Source organism: Oscarella lobularis, chromosome 14 (genome assembly GCF_947507565.1).
Source record: "Oscarella lobularis chromosome 14, ooOscLobu1.1, whole genome shotgun sequence".
Lineage (NCBI taxonomy): Eukaryota > Metazoa > Porifera > Homoscleromorpha > Homosclerophorida > Oscarellidae > Oscarella > Oscarella lobularis.
The window spans coordinates 2,462,146-2,481,115 of NC_089188.1; the positions used below are offsets into that span (position 1 = coordinate 2,462,146).

General features: G+C 46.7%; 6 protein-coding genes across 9 annotated transcripts; 3 read left to right on the forward strand and 3 right to left on the reverse strand.

The window, feature by feature from the left end:
• Positions 1-44: 44 nt before the first annotated feature.
• On the forward strand, positions 45-3,500 carry LOC136195239 (histone deacetylase complex subunit SAP130-like). Its single transcript, XM_065984530.1, has 14 exons — positions 45-152; positions 209-293; positions 467-1,047; positions 1,113-1,186; positions 1,245-1,321; positions 1,391-1,480; positions 1,540-1,759; positions 1,806-1,868; positions 1,922-2,257; positions 2,305-2,633; positions 2,691-2,786; positions 2,845-2,948; positions 3,003-3,194; positions 3,255-3,500. Exons 1-14 carry the CDS (start codon positions 129-131, stop codon positions 3,372-3,374), a joined length of 2,391 nt encoding a protein of 796 aa, XP_065840602.1. The 5' UTR covers positions 45-128; the 3' UTR covers positions 3,375-3,500.
• On the reverse strand, positions 3,438-4,301 carry LOC136195240 (RING-box protein 2-like). Its single transcript, XM_065984531.1, has 3 exons — positions 3,832-4,301; positions 3,728-3,775; positions 3,438-3,674 (listed from the first exon to the last, which is right to left on the reverse strand). The coding sequence occupies exons 1-3, from the start codon at positions 3,965-3,967 to the stop codon at positions 3,556-3,558; spliced, it is 303 nt and encodes a 100-aa protein (XP_065840603.1). The 5' UTR covers positions 3,968-4,301; the 3' UTR covers positions 3,438-3,555.
• Positions 4,302-4,638: 337 nt separating this feature from the next.
• LOC136195062 (unconventional myosin-XVI-like) lies at positions 4,639-12,278 on the forward strand. Of its 2 annotated transcripts, XM_065984324.1 has the most exons (30): positions 4,639-4,909; positions 5,064-5,137; positions 5,189-5,332; positions 5,381-5,483; positions 5,886-6,010; positions 6,067-6,195; positions 6,242-6,317; positions 6,367-6,511; positions 6,570-6,714; positions 6,761-6,871; positions 6,956-7,021; positions 7,080-7,307; positions 7,359-7,473; positions 7,530-7,677; positions 7,733-7,826; positions 7,885-8,077; positions 8,131-8,266; positions 8,318-8,465; positions 8,516-8,599; positions 8,761-8,931; positions 8,977-9,052; positions 9,106-9,260; positions 9,319-9,411; positions 9,463-9,768; positions 9,824-9,920; positions 9,989-10,298; positions 10,353-11,410; positions 11,469-11,576; positions 11,632-11,820; positions 11,873-12,278. In XM_065984324.1, the coding sequence occupies exons 1-30, from the start codon at positions 4,687-4,689 to the stop codon at positions 12,157-12,159; spliced, it is 5,337 nt and encodes a 1,778-aa protein (XP_065840396.1). In that variant the 5' UTR covers positions 4,639-4,686; the 3' UTR covers positions 12,160-12,278. The 2 variants fall into 2 exon arrangements, with proteins under 2 accessions (XP_065840396.1, XP_065840397.1); XM_065984325.1 differs by lacking the exons at positions 4,639-4,909; positions 5,064-5,137; positions 5,189-5,332; positions 5,381-5,483 and adding an exon at positions 5,710-5,829.
• Positions 12,279-13,928: 1,650 nt separating this feature from the next.
• On the forward strand, positions 13,929-16,665 carry LOC136195183 (uncharacterized). Of its 2 annotated transcripts, XM_065984458.1 has the most exons (11): positions 13,929-13,957; positions 14,145-14,273; positions 14,328-14,374; positions 14,430-14,607; positions 14,883-14,949; positions 15,003-15,169; positions 15,229-15,288; positions 15,350-15,410; positions 15,466-15,711; positions 15,768-16,451; positions 16,497-16,665. In XM_065984458.1, exons 4-11 carry the CDS (start codon positions 14,542-14,544, stop codon positions 16,520-16,522), a joined length of 1,377 nt encoding a protein of 458 aa, XP_065840530.1. In that variant the 5' UTR covers positions 13,929-13,957; positions 14,145-14,273; positions 14,328-14,374; positions 14,430-14,541; the 3' UTR covers positions 16,523-16,665. The 2 variants fall into 2 exon arrangements, with proteins under 2 accessions (XP_065840530.1, XP_065840529.1); XM_065984457.1 differs by having other exon boundaries at positions 14,328-14,607.
• On the reverse strand, positions 16,451-17,802 carry LOC136195195 (uncharacterized). Of its 2 annotated transcripts, none has more exons than XM_065984476.1 (3): positions 17,574-17,802; positions 17,303-17,515; positions 16,451-17,250 (listed from the first exon to the last, which is right to left on the reverse strand). In XM_065984476.1, exons 1-3 carry the CDS (start codon positions 17,797-17,799, stop codon positions 16,868-16,870), a joined length of 822 nt encoding a protein of 273 aa, XP_065840548.1. In that variant the 5' UTR covers positions 17,800-17,802; the 3' UTR covers positions 16,451-16,867. The 2 variants fall into 2 exon arrangements, with proteins under 2 accessions (XP_065840548.1, XP_065840547.1); XM_065984475.1 differs by having other exon boundaries at positions 17,568-17,802.
• A 2-nt stretch (positions 17,803-17,804) lies between these two features.
• On the reverse strand, positions 17,805-18,935 carry LOC136195198 (ras-related protein Rab-6A-like). Its single transcript, XM_065984479.1, has 7 exons — positions 18,805-18,935; positions 18,699-18,757; positions 18,584-18,637; positions 18,414-18,519; positions 18,243-18,354; positions 18,103-18,196; positions 17,805-18,053 (listed from the first exon to the last, which is right to left on the reverse strand). Exons 1-7 carry the CDS (start codon positions 18,872-18,874, stop codon positions 17,928-17,930), a joined length of 621 nt encoding a protein of 206 aa, XP_065840551.1. The 5' UTR covers positions 18,875-18,935; the 3' UTR covers positions 17,805-17,927.
• Between the last annotated feature and the right edge of the window lie 35 nt (positions 18,936-18,970).

Here is an 18,970-nt window from a genome sequence, read left to right on the forward strand (position 1 = left end):
CCCGGATCGAGCGGTTTCGCGAAAGAAACGCATGCGCACTTCACGGAAAATCAAAGGGACAATCTCAAGTGTTAGCAGACGCTCCGAAGGCCAACGAAATCGCCCCGAAGACTCCCTTTGTTCCGCCGATGGCCGAGACGCACGATAAAACGGTGAGACGGCGCAGCGAAGGCGAACGCATCGGGGAACGACCCGTTTTTTCGTGCAGCCCAACGAAACGAGTCCAGACGATCGCGAATCGTCTCGCCACGTTCACCCATCGACGTCGAACGACATCGCGACGACGAATTTGGGTAAGACGACTTCGTTTCTATCATTGCACGATAACGCGCGCGGCGGCGGCGGCGCACCACGACCACGCGTCTCCGCGTTCACACGCCCATAGCTCATTGGTCGAATCGCTGTGGCACTATAGTCCATCCGGGCGATTCGCGACGCTATTCATTCATCGAATCTCTCTATGTAGGAACGTCTGATTTGGGTCGAATTTCGATCAAAACTTTCGATGAAAACTGTAGCGGCGAAGGAATTCGACCGTTTGGGTCGACTTCCGCCACCGTTGTCGCTCAGGGACGCGCTTTTCGTCCGGGACATATTCCAAGGGGTCCAGCCAAAGCAGCCAATGTAGCAAATCATTTTCATTTACCTTCTTATGCACCTCCTGTTGACGATTCTACTACAAAAGCCACGCCTCCTTCTATTTCTACAAAAATTTTCGCTACAACTAATGACGTCATTAATCAATCAGATACCAGCGCGTTTCACGTGACTACTTCTAGTGGTGCCATGACAGCAAAATCCCAATTGAAATCAACATCGTCTGTCATCATTCGGCCGCAAGTAGCAGATAAAGTGGCAGTTCCAAAATCAACTTCTTTTCCCTCTTCTACTGTATCATTTCAGCCAATTAGCAGTGGAAGTGGAAGTGCTGGAATGATAACGGTGTCATCTACTTCTCATGTTCTCTCATCAGGAGTCATTCCATCTGCAAAATCACAGCCTCCTCCTCCTCCTCCTTCTTCTTCATTGTTGATAGCCAGCAGCAAAGTAAATAGTTAATACCATAAAGAATGTGTTATTGTTAATATTATAATTGTGTTATTTATTGCCAGGCGTCTTCACCATCTGTTAGCCAATCAAATCCGTCGCTTTCTTTGTCTCTAGGTGAAATCAAAACAGAGAACAAGTTTGTACCAATTTTTTGAAAATGATTATTTGATATTTCTATATGCATTGTTATATAGGTCAGTAGATGCAGCATCCGGTATTGGTTCAAAAATAGCAGCTGCTGCTCCCGCAGGAATGCACGGCGTTATATTGAGTATGTATAAATATAAAAGTGTCAGTGAGTCAGTTGGCATTATTGGAGTATTTTTTTTTATTTCTTTAGATATGCCTGCTGCTGCTGCTCTTGTTGGTGGTACCATGACGACAGCAACGACGCCGAGAATGACGCCAATTTCAAACGTAGCGACATCAAGTAGGCAAACACACTTTTCTTTCTTCTTCTTCTTTAATTAGAGGACTTCTTTCCCTTAGTTCCTATTTTCGCTGGCAGTCAGTCTCTGTCTCTTCCTCCGCCTCCGCCTCCTCCGCCTCCTCCTCCTCCTCCTCTAACGACACTTTCTTCTCAGCCTTCTCAGTCAGCACAAAGTCCTATTGGAAGTAGGAGTATTGGGGCCGGAAGCGTGGGCGGCGGCAGTTCTCAATCTCAAACGAGTCCCAGTGCGTCTCCGCGACCACGCATTCTATCAAAAAGGTAATAAAAGAACTCAGAAAGAGAAATTATTCTAATCGTAATATAGAAAATATGACGGTCCGCCAGAGAATGCGCAAGCCAAATTTGCCAATACAATTTTAGAAAAGAGGTAGAAACACAAAACGCTCATAGATGTATGTATCAATATTATTTTTTCTGTAGATTTGACGGTTTTCCTTTTGACAAGTTTTCCTCATCAAGTGCTATAAGAGCTCCGTATTCGTTTCCTGTTCCTTCAAGTAATCCGTCTATTGTGAAGCCTACGGCGACAGTCCAGCCTCTGATGGCCACTCCCACAGTCATTCTTCAAACGCCAGGACAGCGTTTTAGTATACCAGTCATTCCGTCTGTGGCAAGTCTAGCTTCGGCACATGTATCATCATCATCATCGCCATCCAATACAGCAGCAGCAACAACGACGATGACAACGTCATCATCATCATCAACGCACGTTAACGCTGTGGAATCTCCAAGAAAGAAACCTCGCAAACAGCTCATGTGAGTTTTTAATTAAAAATAAAATATTATTTATATGTGTCTTTTAGTGTTGCTACTGAGGATCAATATGCAAAGAATGTGCCTCTAGTGACGGCGGCGGCGGCGGCAGCGGCGACGGCGACGGCGACGGCGACGGCGACGGCACCTCCTCTTGAAAGACTTGACGTGGAGCCGTCAACTGCTCCGCCGCCACCGCGTCCAAAGAAACTCAAAGAGGATCACCACCACCATCATCACCATCATCATCATCATCACCATCATCACCATCATCATCATGATGGAAGCGCCGCATCATCGCCGTCGGCGGCGGCTCAAAATCAAAATCACACTAGTAGAGTCGCTGTGACTAAACCTGTGACAACTACAGCGTCAGAACGTAGGAATTTGAAAGGGGAATCACGCAGGGAAAGGGGGATCCTTTTATCTGTTTTAGATTTAGATGGGATGTATAGAAGACGATCGCAATTGGCCTATCGTATGAAAGCTCCCAATAATCATTTCATATCTTATTCGGATGTGAAGAGAAGAGGTAGACCACGTGCCTAAATAAATAAATAAATAAATAATATCTTATTTCTCTTCTATAGAGGATAAGAAGCTCTCTTTGACTGATCTATGTTCGCAGAGGAGAATAATGAAGCAGATTGCTGGATGGAAATTAATTCGTTATAGCCGCCAATTGGACGATCTGGTTTGACGGTTTCAAAGACGTTTGGGTTCGCGGCGGGGATTTTCTCTTCTTTAGGCGAATCTCGAAGATGAAGTGCGCGACGTCATGTCGGACTTTCAAAAGGATATGAGCGAGAAGGGAGAAGCGAGATTATCGTCCAGTGAAGAGAGCGAAGTGGCGCTGCTGGAGGAATTGATACAAGGCAACGTGGATCGCAGCAAAGTCGTCGTCGAACAGATGGCCGACATCAAATTGGCAGTCAAAGGAGTACGTGATAATAATATATAGATAGAGTCGTCCTTTAGGGACGTTTTTCCCCTGCTCTAGCTTCTAGATCATTCAGCCAAAGTTGCAGAAATAATCCAAAAGAATACGACAAGGAAACCCTTGCCCTTTTCCCGACGTGCCAAAGCGGATGGATGTAGTAGTGGCGGTGGGAACGTATAATAGATGTAGCTAATGGTTCATAGCGTGTGTGCAGTGTCTGAACATTGGAACTACTAGAGACAATTTAAGATGCGCGTACGGCGTACGCTCTCATCCGTCTATAATCACTTTTTACTGTGAATACAATTTCTATCGCTGCATCGCGTAAATAATAGGGCGAAAAAAAATCTATTTGTTGTATTTATCTTCCGATTCGTTGGACGATCCAATCGGCTTGGCAGAGTGGGCAACGGTTGCTCTGTACGACCCACAGCGACATGCAGCAGTTGTGAAACGAATGATTGCATTCTCCCCAAACCACTATCATCGGAAATAACGTAACTAGATGGCAAATCGATGCGTTTTTCACCTACCGACGCATTCTTCTTGCTTGTTTTCTGACTGGCAGCGAAGGCAAGCGTCTAAATGACAACGAAAGTCGGTCGATCGGAGTGAGTCCTATTTAGGGGCGCCTCACCCATGATATGCACTTTACATATCGCGCACGTATCGCATTCTACGTCCCACGACCACATAGCAACAGCGTTCCACTTTTTAACACTGAAAAGCGGTTCTTTTGACGCTTTTCCCTTTCCGTTCTTCGCGTCAGCCATTTTCAAACGTTGATACCAACGTATTTCGCAAATGCTCGACGAAGACACGTACGCGAAGCTGATTAGAGCCGCTCATCAAGCGAAGGAAGCGGCATATTGCCCGTACAGTCGCTTTCGAGTCGGAGCAGCTCTCCTGTCAAAAGAAGGAGATCGCATTGTGACCGGCTGCAACGTAGAGAACGCTTCGCACGGTTTGACGATCTGTGCGGAAAGAACTGCCATTGTAAAGGCAGTCAGCGAAGGAATTCGCAGCTTCAAAGCGATCGCCGTGGCTGGAGACGTGAAGGACAAGTTTCTCGCTCCGTGCGGTGCGTGCAGACAATTTTTAGTCGAATTTGGAGCCGACATGATTGTCATTCTCACGACACCCGATATGAAGTACGAAACGACGACCGCCGCCGAATTGCTACCGAGGCATTTTGCATCTGACGATTTAGATCGTCCACGTCAAGCCTAATATAGATATCGACCGTGCTTGCTTGTTATTTTTTTTTTGTCGGCCATATTTTGCCTGGATACGGCACGATGAATATTCATGGCCTCTATTTATAGCACTTTGGCTTGGGCGGGCGCGCTTGGGCGTGTGTGTGGTGATCGTGACGTCACGCTAGCAACCAAACAAGTCCAGCGGAAGTTCGGACAACGCCTGCGCCGTGACCCCGTCCAGCGAATATAGGAGTGGCAAACGTCACAGATTCCTCCACACTCTTCTCACCGTGATGGAGATCGATCAGTCGGTCCTCGAGGCCTTACCGGCCGAAAAACGAAAGGAAATCGTGAAGCGAATGCGTCAAGAGCAAATCAAACGCTACTACGAACGCGAAAAAGAAGAAAACGACGTCGAACGCTCGCGGCAATCGAAGCCGGACAAAGGGAAGACAGTAAAATTCCCAAACGAACAGCTCATCCAAGATGCAGTGACCAACTACGACTCAGACAAAGGTAGGAGAGATAGATAGTCTCTAAGCCCCATTGGCCAAGCAACCGGGGTGGGCCGCTATGTACACAAAGGCGAAAAGAGACCTCTCGTTTTTACGACGATTGGTCTCGTTGATTAAATTGCGTGACGACGTTTGTTTTGCTTTCTCGCGTGCAGTTGAACGCCTTCTCGAAGATAACGAAATCGACGTGAATACGACGATTGGAACGGGTTCGTCTTTTCTTCACTTGGTACGCGATAGAATCATAATATACGTTTCCATGAGACGTTTTTCTTTCTAGTGCGCTATTGTTGATTTTCCTGCTGGAGCGCGTCTTCTCATTGGTCGAAATGCCAATGTCGACGCTCTCGATGCTGATTGGTGGACGCCCCTCCACGTCGCCGCTTCTAATGATCACGTGGACGTCGTTCACGTTTTGATCGGGGTATAATTCGATTATTTATTTTCTAATTAGCGAATTCGAATTTTTTAGGCCGACGCCAATCCGACGATCCTCGACGTCGACGGGAATTTCGCCGTCGATCACGCCGGCGATCGAACGAAAGAATTAATATTGAATTACATGATATCCAAAGGTAAAATTTAAAATTCCACCCCCTTTGATGAGATAGATACTTCCGCTGGCTTCCCCTGTCTATCCGGTCAATTAGAACTCGGAGAAAAAAAAGCCGCTTGTGGCGGTGGTTGTGGCGGCCTGTGCATACGCGCGCACTTCCATGGGTGGGCTCTTTTTTGTGGCTTTGAGGGAAGTAACCTTGCCGCGCTACTGTACACAAATACTCACCCGCTAAGCGAGAGCCGGCCACATCACTCGCTCACTTCCTTCCAACAGGATCCGGGGGGCGACAAAAAACGCGATTCTCCCTTCGTCCCTATTTATTATATTCGATAATATGAAAGATCGAAAATTACGCCGCGGCGGTGCGCGCGTGCCTCTCACGTGTCGCGCGCGCGCGTATTGACCCCTTTTCTCTCAGGTTGCGATCGTAGCGATATGAAAATGCTGCGAATGGCTTCGTCGAAATCGATGCTTGTCGAAGTGCGCGAACGAGTCGACGCGGGCGACGACGTCAATCAGCCGAACGAAGCGGGAGCAACCGCCGTAAGAATAAACAGTCCCCCCTCTTCTTCTATTGGACGTCTTTTGTTTGTCTATAGCTACACATAGCCGCCGCGAACGGATATAAAGCCGTTTCGCAGCTGTTGCTAGAGCAAAAAACAATCAAAGTCAACGCTATAGACGATCTGGGTTGGACTCCGCTTCACGTGGCAGCCAAGTGGAATCAGGTACGTTGTTTCTACTTAGTACGTATTTATTTATTGGTTCTTTTAGGCGAGAATGGTGAAAATGCTTTTGAAACGTGGAGCTAATCCTCACGTTCCTACGAACGCCGGATTAACGCCGCTCGGTCTGTAATTCTCCTTTTCTCCTTGCTTACGTGACGTCATTTTTCGAAGAACTCACCGATTCGGATGCGATACAAGAAATGTTGCGTAAAGCCGAAAAGGAGGTCGATATGACGACAGTCGAGCCTCAAACGCCCGACGAAGAAAAGGACATCTACGACGATTTCAATCAAGCGCGAACGTACACGAGATCGCCGTAAGAAAAAGAGAAAAAAAGACCGCGAAACAAAAGCCCCGTCTGTTCTCTATTCTAGGAGGCGTGGCTCGTTGTCCAAACAAGAGGAACTGTTCGAGTTCGAAACGCTGACCAGTCTCGTCAGTCAAGAAATCGTCGAAGATCAAGAACGAGAAATCGCGTCGGATGCGGCCGTCGAACATCTCAAGAAAGAAGACATGACTGTGAGATATCGATCGACTAATTGAATTATTAATTAAACGGCTCTAGGTTCACGCTCTGCCTATAAACGCTAACGACGATCTCGCTTCGTTGCCCGATCTCAACGAAGACATTCTACTTCACGAGCTCCACGCGCGCTACGTAAAGGATCAGATCTACGTAAGCACCCGCGCGCGCAACGCTGCGAGATTAGAACTCCATCCGGGCCATTCTCGACGCTATTCATTCATCGAATCTCTTTAGACGTATGTCGGTGATATTCTTGTGGCCGTCAATCCATTCAAACGACTTCCCTACTACACTGCTGGGGTAAGATTCGATTAGAGCGTTCGCGGAGCTTCCGCGAACTCGTTTCTGTTTTTTTTAGACGAGTCGCGCTTATCGCGACTTGGCGCGTCGTACGTCCATGGCTCCGCACGTATTCGCCGTCGCCGAGAAAGCGTTTCAAGCGATGCTCGCCGAACAACGATCGCAATGCTGCGTTATCAGCGGCGAAAGTGGCGCCGGAAAAACCGAATCTTCGAAATTTCTTCTTCAGCATTTGCTCGGACGCGTCAGAAGCGAAGAAACCGGGCTCAATCAGAAAATCCGACAAGTTAGTGTTCACGTGATTTTTTCCCGCCGGGGAAATCTAAAACCCCCGTAGGTGGGCCCCGTATTGGAAGCGTTCGGTAACGCAGCTACAGTTATGAATGACAATAGCAGTCGCTTTGGAAAATATCTCGAATTGCGTTTCTCTCCAAATGGAACCGTTTTGGGAGGTGAGAACGAGAAAGATTCATTATTTTCTGAATCTACAATATTTTTTTTCCTAAAGCACGAATGAAGGAATATCTGTTGGAAAAATCTCGCGTCGTTTTCCAAGGAACTGGCGAGAGAAATTTCCACATCTTCTACTACATGTTAGGCGGTCTCTCGCCTGATGAAAAAAACAAATATTTTTTCAAAGAAGCGTCGAAATATAGGTAAGAAGATCACGTGTTATATAGACGCAGATTGCCATTGGCTGGATCGTTTTAGATGCCTCTCAAATACCAAATGGGACAGCCAAACAGACTTTGAGAATTTGGATGACGTCAGAACGTCACTTCATGCAATTGGATTCACAGCCGATGTAAAGAAATATTATTTATTTATTTATTTAGACGTATTGGGTTCTTCTTGTATGATAGGATGAAAATAATCTTTTGGCACTTTTGTCTGCAGTAATGCACGTTGCTAATTTGGGCTTCGCTTCAGCGGATCAGACAGGCGATAATGCTCAATTAACTGATGATACAGATATGACTGTTATCGGAAAACTTCTCAATGTGAGTCCCCTTGAATTGGGGCAGTCACTTGTCAGCGAAGCGACAGTCACGCGAGGCAAGGATGGGAAATTAATAATTATTATATTAATTATTTATTTTTAATTAAAGGGGAGCAAATTATAAGAAAGAGGAATGTTGTTCAGGCGAATGATTGTCGAGATGCTTTGGCTAAGGCCATATATGGTCGTCTCTTTGGATGGATTGTAAATAGTATTAACCATTTATTGCAGGAACCGGAAGACTGGTATCTATATAGGATCCTATATATTATTGATTGATTGATTGATTTCTTTAGTCAAATTGAAAATATTCTCGAAATTGGGATTTTGGACATTTTTGGTTTCGAGAATTTTGAAAATAACAGCTTTGAACAGATGTGCATCAATTTGGCCAATGAGCAACTTCAGCACTACTTCAACGAACACGTTTTTGCTTTGGAAAAAGTAAGCTCTATCGCGCGATGTGACGTCATTCTATTGACAGCCAATTGTAGGAAGAGTGCGATAAAGAAGGCATTACGTTTATGCAGACAATTGAATTTGCCAGCAATCAACCCGTCTTGGATCTCTTTCTCGGGGTAAGTCAAAAATCTAAGGCTAATTCACACACGCGATGTGACGTAACGTAACGTGAGAGCTCGTCTCTTGATTGGTCACTTGCCTTTGTGACATCATTGACCATATTTGGACGTCGCTAGTGGGTGTTTCCTAACCACTGAACAAATCGCGTATTTCTTAGAAACATAATGGACTATTGGCCCTTCTCGATGAGGAGAGCAAATTTCCTCGCGCCTCCGATTCTTCGTTTGGCACAAAGTGCCACAAAACGCACGGAAAGAGCACGCGAAGTCTTTATCTGACCCCGAGAGACGGCGGAGCCTCGTTTGGAATCGTCCACTACGCCGGAAGAGTAAGAAGAAAAGATTTTCTTATAGAGAAATAATCGTTGTCTCAGGTTCATTACAATTTGAAAGGGTATCTGGACAAAAATCGCGACACGTTGCCAGCCGGATTAGCTTTAACAATGAAAAGTAGCCAAGCACTAATTAGTGAATGAAATGATATAAAAATGCTTCTTTATTAGCGAGTGGATGCTTTCTCGTTCGAGAAATGTTCCAAGCGCGTATCAGCCGAACCGGAAGTCTCGCTCCGAGCGCAAAACAGAAACAATCGCGTCGATCCACGCGCTCACCGTCACCATTTTCTTTCTTCAAGAAAAAAGCCGTTGATAATAATCAGGTACGTAAACCCGCGCGCGCTAAAAATGCGTTTTTTATATAAAAGGGGTTTTTTTCAGTCGAAGAGTCGCAGGGGAGCCACGCGTCACGCTGCCGGAAGTGGCGGGACATCGACAATGAGAAATCCTCTCACAGTTGCTTCTCATTTCCGGGTAAATAAATAAATAGAAAAATATTTAATCTTTTTTATGTTTGAGTCTTAGAATTCCCTTGGAGAATTAGTCGAAAAAATTCGCTCGTGTACCCCTCATTTTATTCGCTGTCTCAAGCCTAACGCGCGCAAGGAAGCAAACGCTCTCACAACGGAATACATTTTGACTCAACTCCGATATACGGGCGTCTTGGAAACGACTCGTATTCGAAAACTCGGCTATCCAACGCGACTGACGTTCGAGCAATTTCTCACGCGATACAGGACATTGAAAAAATTTGTTGTGGGGAGCGAGAAGGTGTCAGATCGTGAGCAAAGTCGAGCAATTTTGAATTATGCTTCTCTCGAAGGATGGCAGGTTAGAAATTATATTTAATTAGAATTTCGGGGGTTAGGTGAAGATTCTTTTTTAGTTGGGAAAGAGTAAGGTTTTTCTTAAATATTTTCACACGGAGAGTTTGGCTGTGTTGAGTGACGTCGTTTTGAAGAAAATCGTCGTTTCTCAACGAAGTAGGTTTTTGTTTTTGAAACGATTTCTTCGCAATTAATTAATTAATTAATTAATCGGGTTTTTTTAGTTGTGCGAGGGTTTTTAGCTCGTGAGACGTATCGAAAGCTTCTTGAGATGAAAGCGAAAGAAGCGGCGACTGTGAGATCGTTTCTTCTCGATTCGTATCAGCTGGGGAAAGAGTTTTGGGACAAGAGTGCGTTCTATCAGGAAGCAGATCAGTTGAGACACGAGGAGGAAATCAGACAGCAGCAGGAAGAAGAGAAACGCAAAAGAGAAGAGGAAGAGAAACGAGTTGAAGAGGAAGAACGACGGAGAATAGAAGAGGAGGAACGACGAAGGAAAGAGGAAGAGGAGAAGCTAAAGGAAGAGCGAGAAAGGTAAACCAAAGTCGCTCCTCACAAAAAAATCGAATTATCTTTGTTTTTTCGTAGGGAATTGGCTGAACAAGCGGCGGCAGCTCCACCTCCTCGACCCCCCAAGAACGATACGACAACTGACGGCTCGCCTCCACCTTTACTTCCACGTGATCCCAGCCTTCAACTTGACTTATTTCCTCCGCCGCCTCCACCAGCTTCAATACCCGCGTCTCTCAGTTCCGCGCCTCTACCGCCGCCTCCTCCGCCTATTCAAGACGTCGCTTCGCCTTTTCTTCCTGGATTAGGACCGCCGCCGTCAGAGCCGCCGCCTCCGCCGCCGCCTTCCGAAGATATTTATGATGAAGCTTCTTCTACTAAGTATCCGCCGGTTGAGAGTCTTTACGACGTCGCCGACGCCGCCGTCGTCTTTGAGGAGAATATTTATGATGATGTTACGTCTGCGACGGCATCAGCGAATGATGAGAGTGCCGGTCATTATGCAGCCCTTTCTAAAATGCCGCCTCCCGCGCAAGAGCAAGTCTACGTTGAAATGACGCAAAAGACGTCTCCTCCTGAGAACGAAGGATATGTGGCATTTTCTCCTCCTCCTCCTCCTCCGCCGCCGCCGCCACCGCCACCGCCACCGCTGTTGAGGCCGCAGTCCGTTCCTGGTCTCCCTGGCACACCCAAATGGGCTTTGGAACCCAATGAAACGACTCCTCCACCCGGTGCAACGCTTCCCCCTCCGCCTCCCCCGCCGCCTCCTCCACCTCCTCCGCCGGTTTCAGCCCAACAACAGGCGGCGCCGTTTCCTCCTCCACCGCCGCCGCCGCCGCCACCAACTCTTCTCCTTGCCTCCGGTGATCCTCCACCTCCTATGCCTCCACCTCCGCCTCCTCTGCCTCCTATTGGTGGAGGTGTTCCGATTTTTAGACCGCCTCCGTCACCTAGCGTCTCTGGAATACCAGCACCACCGCCGCCGCCGCCGCCGCCTGGCGCTCCTGGAATACCGGCACCACCGCCGCCGCCGCCTATTGGCTCTGGTGGACGGGGACGAAAATCATCTGCGCCGGCTTCCCCTGGAGCTTTTCTGGCCGGTATAATGAACGCTAAGTTGAAAAAAGCTGATTCTGGTGAGTTGATGCGTACAACTCGAATCATTGTCTATATATAATGAGTTTTTTTTCGTAGGGGATCCGAAGCCTAAGAATGGAGATGTTTCTTCGGATTTGATTGCTGAAATATCCGGTGGCGTGAAATTGAAGAAAAGCCCGAAAATACGAAAGAGCATGATGAGACGTAAGCTTCTCAATCACGCAGAAAAAACGACCGGTTATCAGTAATTTTATCGTAGACGATAACGTAGCGGATGACGAGACAGATAGCGATTCCTTTCCGCCGCCGCCTCCGCCGGTGACGACACTTTCCGTTCCCAACGGGACGGCAAGGAGTGGAGCGACGCCTAAACCGCCGCCACCGGCAGTCAGCCCCAAACCAGTTCGAGGAACAAACGAAAAATCGAGTGCCGCCTCCGCCGCCTCAGGTTAGATTCCTTAGTGGTCAGATTTGGATATTTTTTCAACGTTTTTTCTCAGGCTCTTCTGACGTTCCCTTGTGGAAGCGGAATATGTTAGAGAAACGCAAACTCGCGGCGAAGATACAGGACGAATTGAAAGTGCAGGAGGATGAGACGAAAAATGCAAAGTATGAAGGCGTGCCCGCGTGGAAGCGGAAAATCTTGGAGGAGAAAGAGCGAAAGGCCGCTCTAGCCAACGCGCCCGCCGAGGAGAAGTCGCGACAGGAGAAAGAAGAGCAAGAGCGGCTGGCCGCTCTTCCCGAATGGAAACGAAATTTGATAATGAAAAAGAAAGGGCTGATTTGAATTGACACGGTCGCTACGGCGATTATAGTTAGATCGACCCGTTGTTGATAAATTTATTCTTATTTGTTTGTAGTTGCGATTGATTTTTAATAGTAAATACTAAGGTCTTTGGGTAGCGATTTTTCTCGTATCCGGGACTGGGAGCGCTGGATTTTTTTGCAGAGACCGATCTTAGCTTGTACGTCGCTCTGAAGGAGGCTCTAGCAGCAACGCGCATTGTGGCGAATCGAAGCACGTTTATTTGGACTATAAAAAACTACGTACAAGCTACAAAAAAGGTCGTTCGTTTCCGTTTTCTTCGATTGATGCGATCTCCACGATTGAGCCGATGTTGAATAATTTCTTCAGCGTCTTCGATCATCTCCATTTCGTTCCAGCACTGAAAAAAAGGAAGTTAGCTATCTGTCAAATAATCGTTTTTCGTAAAAACGCGAATTTGTGACTCGAATGTTGTGTTAGTAAATTTATTGCGTTTAGAAAGAAATTCCACGTAGATGTTAAAGGTAAAAACACGAGTCTAAAAATGAAGTCATGCAGCGCTACTATACTGAAAAATCCTATCTGGCCAAAAAAAGGTTTCTTCACCGTCATCGCGTTCATCGTTGATTCAACTTAAAAAATTGCTTTAGTTTCTGTCAAGAAATCTGTGTACGTACCATTTGTTAATGCGTCCGTATTAGCGCAACCCAGGCTACACCAACGAGGAGGTTCGGACGCTTCGTAGCCCAAGGCAGCCACCGCAAAGCGATGGCCACCCGGTTCCAAAATTTGAGGGAAGTACTTGGCTTCATTGGCCTCTTCAAGCAGTACCCGCCTGGACGCATGAATCGGCCCCTTGTACCGACCCCCCCGGCGCGGTGGTACCACTCTGACATCTAACCCATGAGGTGGTGGTCGTGGCAGCGCGACTGCCCCACCTTAGGGCTTGTGAAGTAGGAGAGGGAGCTGGCCACTGTTTGTAGGAGTTGGCAAGGAAGACGGTGCAATGCAGTGGATCGAAGCCTCCTGGGCCAGATCATCCGTGGTCTAATCGTGCCATCGGGTGAGATAAGTGCCGGCAACCAGGCCATTTATGAACACCCCCTCTAAGCCGTACCCACTCGAGCCTAACGTGGATCGTGCTTATTGGCAACAATAAGACCGTGGCGATCTTTATATCCCAGTGCGCGTACCAAGGCCGAAGCCCCCATCGCCCTGCCTACGGGCTCCGGCACGGTTAGATAAACCGTGGGCCACGCTGAGTCAACTATCCAAAGCGGTGTCTTCTGCCAAATCTCCCGAGCCAGTCCTCAATGGGCCAAGCCGCAGTGCAATGCAACCACGACGCTCCTACCCTCAGCCGCAACTGACGGGAACTCGGCTGTGCACGCCTTTATATAGGCTGCCGGGCCGTGCGCGCTGATTGGTCGGCTGTTGGCTCCGCCCAGGGCTCTGATTGGTCCGCCAATTAGGAAAAACCAGTTTTGGTCACGTCATGCCGGTTGATTACCGGTATTTCCGGTTGATTACCGTTATTTTCGAGCATGAATCATCGACCACACCCCTAAAATGGCGAAAATCAAGATGGCGAATTACGATCTTGATGTACCGTAGAGTCTCTGTAACAGGCGACGATCTGAACGTGAGGCTGTACACTTCTTCGTTGTTGTTTTATCATTCGTTTTCGCGCGGACATGCGCGCAGATCGGCGATCACGCGCGCGGAAATCGAATAGAACTATTTGTCGCGACGAAAGTGGCACTTCTTCGACGCGCCTTGCGTCGCTGACGAAACACGACGACGCAGAACGACACAACAAGTAAGCGAAGAGACCGAAAAACGAAGCGAGACCCCCTTTCGACATTTTCCGTCGTTCGCCGCCCAGAAACCCCCGAAAAGCGGTCGAAGACGAAAGCCCGAGCTTCGATCGGCTTCTTGGCGTCTTGGCGCCTCCTAATAATGCGTAGGAATGGACCGAATAGCTCTCTATGTTTTTTATTTTTCAGGAACTGGATGATTCGCTTCCTGATCGAGGATTCGGTCCAATTCTAGCAGTGCTTTGTTACTTTTCTGCACGAAAATGACCTTAGAGAAGCACGGAACCGATTGGAAGACGCTCTGAGGAATCTAGTAAGGTAATCGTGGAAGTTGGCCTCTTTCGGGGAAACCAACGCAATTGGTCGTTCTAGAAGGAGCAAATCGATGCGAAGCGACGCTCAAAAGAAGCATAGAAGAGGCACGAACACCAAAAACGATTCGAAGATTCTCCCAGCGAAATTTAGATCGTTTAGAGAGAGCGGAAGAGGGGCCCCCTTTTGAGGTTTTCGAACGTGAGCCAATGTTGTCGTAGTGCTGTACTAAGGTTTCAGCGGAGTATCGATCCGGGAATAGGCAGAATAGAAAATGGGATCGTCTGGTGCACCGGATCTCGCTCTATTTGTCGCGAGCGCGTGTCTGCTTTTTCTCAAGGTAAGTAAGTACTTTATTCAACTCCATGGGAAAACGGGAGATGGATCTCGCAACGCAACCTGATCTCTCGAAAGGGGTGTCGGCTTACTTCCGTGTCATAGCGATCAGGCGACAAAAGCGCTCACTTTCCCTTGGCTTTACGTCCCATTTAGCCATCTTCTCTATAAGCTAAAGACAGAGGGTTTATTTCTCACTTTCGATCGCGCAATGGACACTCGCGTCTGGGAGGGGCTTCGCGGTCAATTAGAAAGGTCACTGTGTTTATTTAATTATAGATCGGAGGAAGGACCTTCGTACCATCAGAGACTTCGCGTCTCCAATCTCCTACAACACCACCTCCAGGTATGACTAAGTTGTCCTGTATACAGTAGACTATCCAGACTTATTTCTTGCAGTTTTTGACAGTATTGTTGATGACGACGATGGGGATGTTATTTCAATAACTTTTACTGCTATCAGGCCTTATGATGGCGGGCCTGTTGGGCTTATGATACTAAATAAGACTCACTTTGTTCCTCAAGGGCCATTGTTTTTTACAAAGTATACAACGGGGCATAAAGAGGTAGTGAAAAGAGTCAAAAGACTTAGAGCTCTTTTATGCATATGAATTTGTATTTGTAGAAGTCGTACGTTTTCAAACTGCCCAAAAATAAAAATGAGTATGTCTGTTTCGAGTACGTGGTAAGGAAGCAACTATTTTATTAATTAAAGTGCTGTCTAGCTAAAACAACACCGTTTTTAGTTGTTCCCCATTGACAGGAGTACTATCGCGTTGACTTCTTGGAAAAGTTATCTCTCAGCAAGTAAGTCATTCTAAATAAATAAATAAAAATCTCTATAACCTGTTTGCTTTGCTAGGTTATGAGGGATACTGTGATTTGGACTCAGAAACGACTTCACCACCATCTGAGTCTCTATTTGCGAGTGAGGATGATGTTAATGTGTCAGCTAGTGTTGCGTCTCCAGCGACTGGTTCTCCGTCTACAACAACGTTTTCTGGGAGTGTCAAATTTATTGTGACCAGTTTCTGCGTTTTGTTCATCATTATTGTCGTTTTTAATGCGGTGCTTGTCAAATTCTGCTGGCGTCGTGAAAGCAATGCAAGTAAGTTTCTTATAAAATTGAGCTGAAAAATGAGTGAGACGGCGGTTTTTTGACAGAGGACTCCCCCAAGAAAGAGCCGCCACCGCTTGTTGATGAATTTATAAGCGTTGCATATCCCCAAGTGATGGCTGAGACGAACAAGATGCGGAGCCAAGATAGCGAAAAGGATCTTTGGAGCAAAATGGAGAAAGAGCATCCAAAAGCCTTTTTTATTTATCACACTTTACCAAATGCGGAATGTGCATATGCCAGACGAATTCTTTATCATCTCCGAGATCTTGGCATCAATTGTACGTCCTCTGAATTCGAAATGGTCGACATGGCGAAAGGAATCACTGATTGGTTAATCAAGAAATTAAATGAGGCGGATGCAATTTTGCTTCTATGCAATTCTCATCTCAAATCTGCATGGGAGAGGCAGACGCCCGCCCTGCACCACTGCGATATTCTAATTCGTCAGGCGGCGGTTATTTTAAACGGATGGGAATTCGGAGCAAAGCGAGAAGGAAACGATGTTATTATTCCTATTCTATTGGAGAATAGCAAAGCTCAATTCATTCCTGATCTCTACAAGCAGAGGACGACGATTCGATTGCCGTGCGAGGAAGATTGGGAGCGATTGCACAGGCTCATTATGAAAGTGGAGAATTACGAGCTAAATCAAGTTGGAAATCCAGTCAAAGTTCCGAGCATTGATAGCAGCGAAGACGAATGTATGGCGTACGTTCAAAAAATTAAAGGTATGATTTACTCAATATATTTCTATTGTTTTATTTTTTTCTTAGAAACTAATCCGACTTTACAAAATTGACGCAAGGAAACGCCCAGGCAGCGTCACGGTATAGCGTGCGTTAGGATTCTTGCATTTTATGCTCTTTCTTTGCTTTAAGCTGTTAGCGTCGTTTGCTCGTTTTAGTTTTGATGATCGTCACTCTTTTGAGTTCGATGACCCGGCTGATTTGTCGAGAAACGTCGTCCTGAGGTACTCCATCGATTTCGGACCCAAAAGTCCTATTGAAATTCCTACGAATCCAACTGCTAAGCGCTGTCCTTTCGTAAGTCTTTTATAACTTTCCCAGAAGCCCATAAAAAAGACAGTATCTGCGGCGATTTAGCGAGATCTAACGTGCGCTAAGAACTCAAATCATTATGTACTCTAGAATCTGTACACCATGTCCATTGTATAATCTAGCTCTTTTAGCACTCCTAAGATATCGGGATCTGTTTTCGTTCCGCAAATGGCAGTCATCATAGCCGGAGGACCGCAAACGAGAATGAGATTTTCGTCGCTAGGCTCAGGCATTCGTCGACGAATCACGTGAGTCGAAATTCGTCCAACGTCCCCTTTCCATCCGTCAGGCGGCTTTTCGAGAACATAATGAACGCGCAGTCTCGAATTCGAATTACGAGCAAGCGAATCTAATCTTTCTCGAAGTAGAATATCATCTTCGCTAATATTACCGAAGAGCAGAGTCAGTTCCGTGTGATCATCCGGGATCCTGAGCAATTCTTGTGCAACTTGCAACATGGGCGTCAAACCTGCAGAGATTCGATATATATAAATATCACGTGAGCTAATTAATTAAAATACCCGTCCCGCCGGCAATCATCCCTATTCGTTTTTTCATGTTGGGCGCAATTTGAAGCTTCGGTATGGGGCCCCGAAACTCGAGCGAGTCGCCGGGCGCAAGATCGGCCATAAAACGACTGACGACGCCCTGCGAATAGGCTTTGACGAGCAATTCGAAGTGTCCTTTCGCGTCGTTGAGCGTGATGGGCGTGTACGGACGAATAACGTCCTCTCCTGCATCAATTCCAACCGTTTCGCCCTCGCGAACGCTCCCTTGAGCTCTCACCGTTACCATTCGCTCCGATGGGTGCTCTGACGACGAGAGCGCTCGCCACGTTCAAGCCGAGCACGTGGTCGCGCGTCGGAAGACGAAATTTGTAGACGAACGAATTGTGGTTGATTTTCTCGACGCTTTCGAGTGCGAATCGACGAAATTCGGTCGGACTGAGAGCGACGGGCGCCGACGATAGAAAACGACGCGTAAAAACGAAGCGAAGCATTCTCGTCGTCGTCGTCATATACGGGCCTTTCGATTCGATTTTATTATTCTTCTTCTTCGCGGCGGGGATGTAAAAGTCAAATTATCGGTACCGTGCTCGTATTGTACAGCAGCTACAGTACGAGGAAAAAGGAAGACGTTCTTTTCCTAACACCAACACGAAGACTGTTGAGGCTGTGGGGGCGTGTCTTGAGGAATCACAATTTCGTCGTCTCTCTTTGTTTCGGGCGAGTTTTCCATTCCAGGTAAAGCAGCAGCGACTCGTCTGAATAGCTAAACAAAAAATAAATAATTATCAATTATTATTATTATTGATTATTACTTGTTTGACATTGTAGCCGGATTTGGCGCTCGTTTCAATGAACATGACATTGAGATCTTTGGCTTTCTTCTCCCCGTCGTCCATAGAAACTTGTCTGAAAATCACCATGACAACCATGCAAAGGCAAGAGAATTACGAACCGTTTGTCAGCCAAATCGGTCTTATTTCCAACTAGCATTATTATGACGTCATTGCCACGTTCAGTTCTGACGTCATCAATCCATTTATTCGTCTGATTGAACGAATTGGCATCTATAGGCAAAGGAAAATCACAAAAGATCTCCTAGGACTTTTTTCGACGAATTAATTACTGGTGATGTCATAAACGACTACGGCCACAGTCGAATCGCGTATGTAACTAGGTATGAGACTTCGAAATCTCTCCTGTCCGGCCGTATCCCACAATTGGAGTCGAACCTGTAGTGTACGCCCCCAAAAGACTCTCGAAGCTATTTAGAAAGAGCGATGTGCTTTTGCTTACGGTTCTGTCTTCGAGATACATCGTTTTCGAGAGGAAATCGATGCCGATCGTTGCCTGAGGGTTTTTTGCCTTATTCGAGGCCAAAGGAGCGTGTTGCGGGGTCGGGATGTCTTACTTGGTATGTGTTGTCGAAGCTGTCGTACATGAATCGCGTGATAAGCGACGTTTTTCCGACTAGAAATACGATTTTCGTTTTCGCGACGCGATTGTTCCGCTTTTACCGCTCTGTTCTCCAAGAAAGACCAGTTTGAACTTTCGCAATGGATTTCCAAAGTCTGCCGACGTCGTCATTTTCTGCTTTTAGAGAAGAGAAGAGAATAGAAGGGATGAGGTCAATCGCTCTCGTTCCCGTATAAATTCGAATGTCCCTGTCGCGCTCCCGTATAA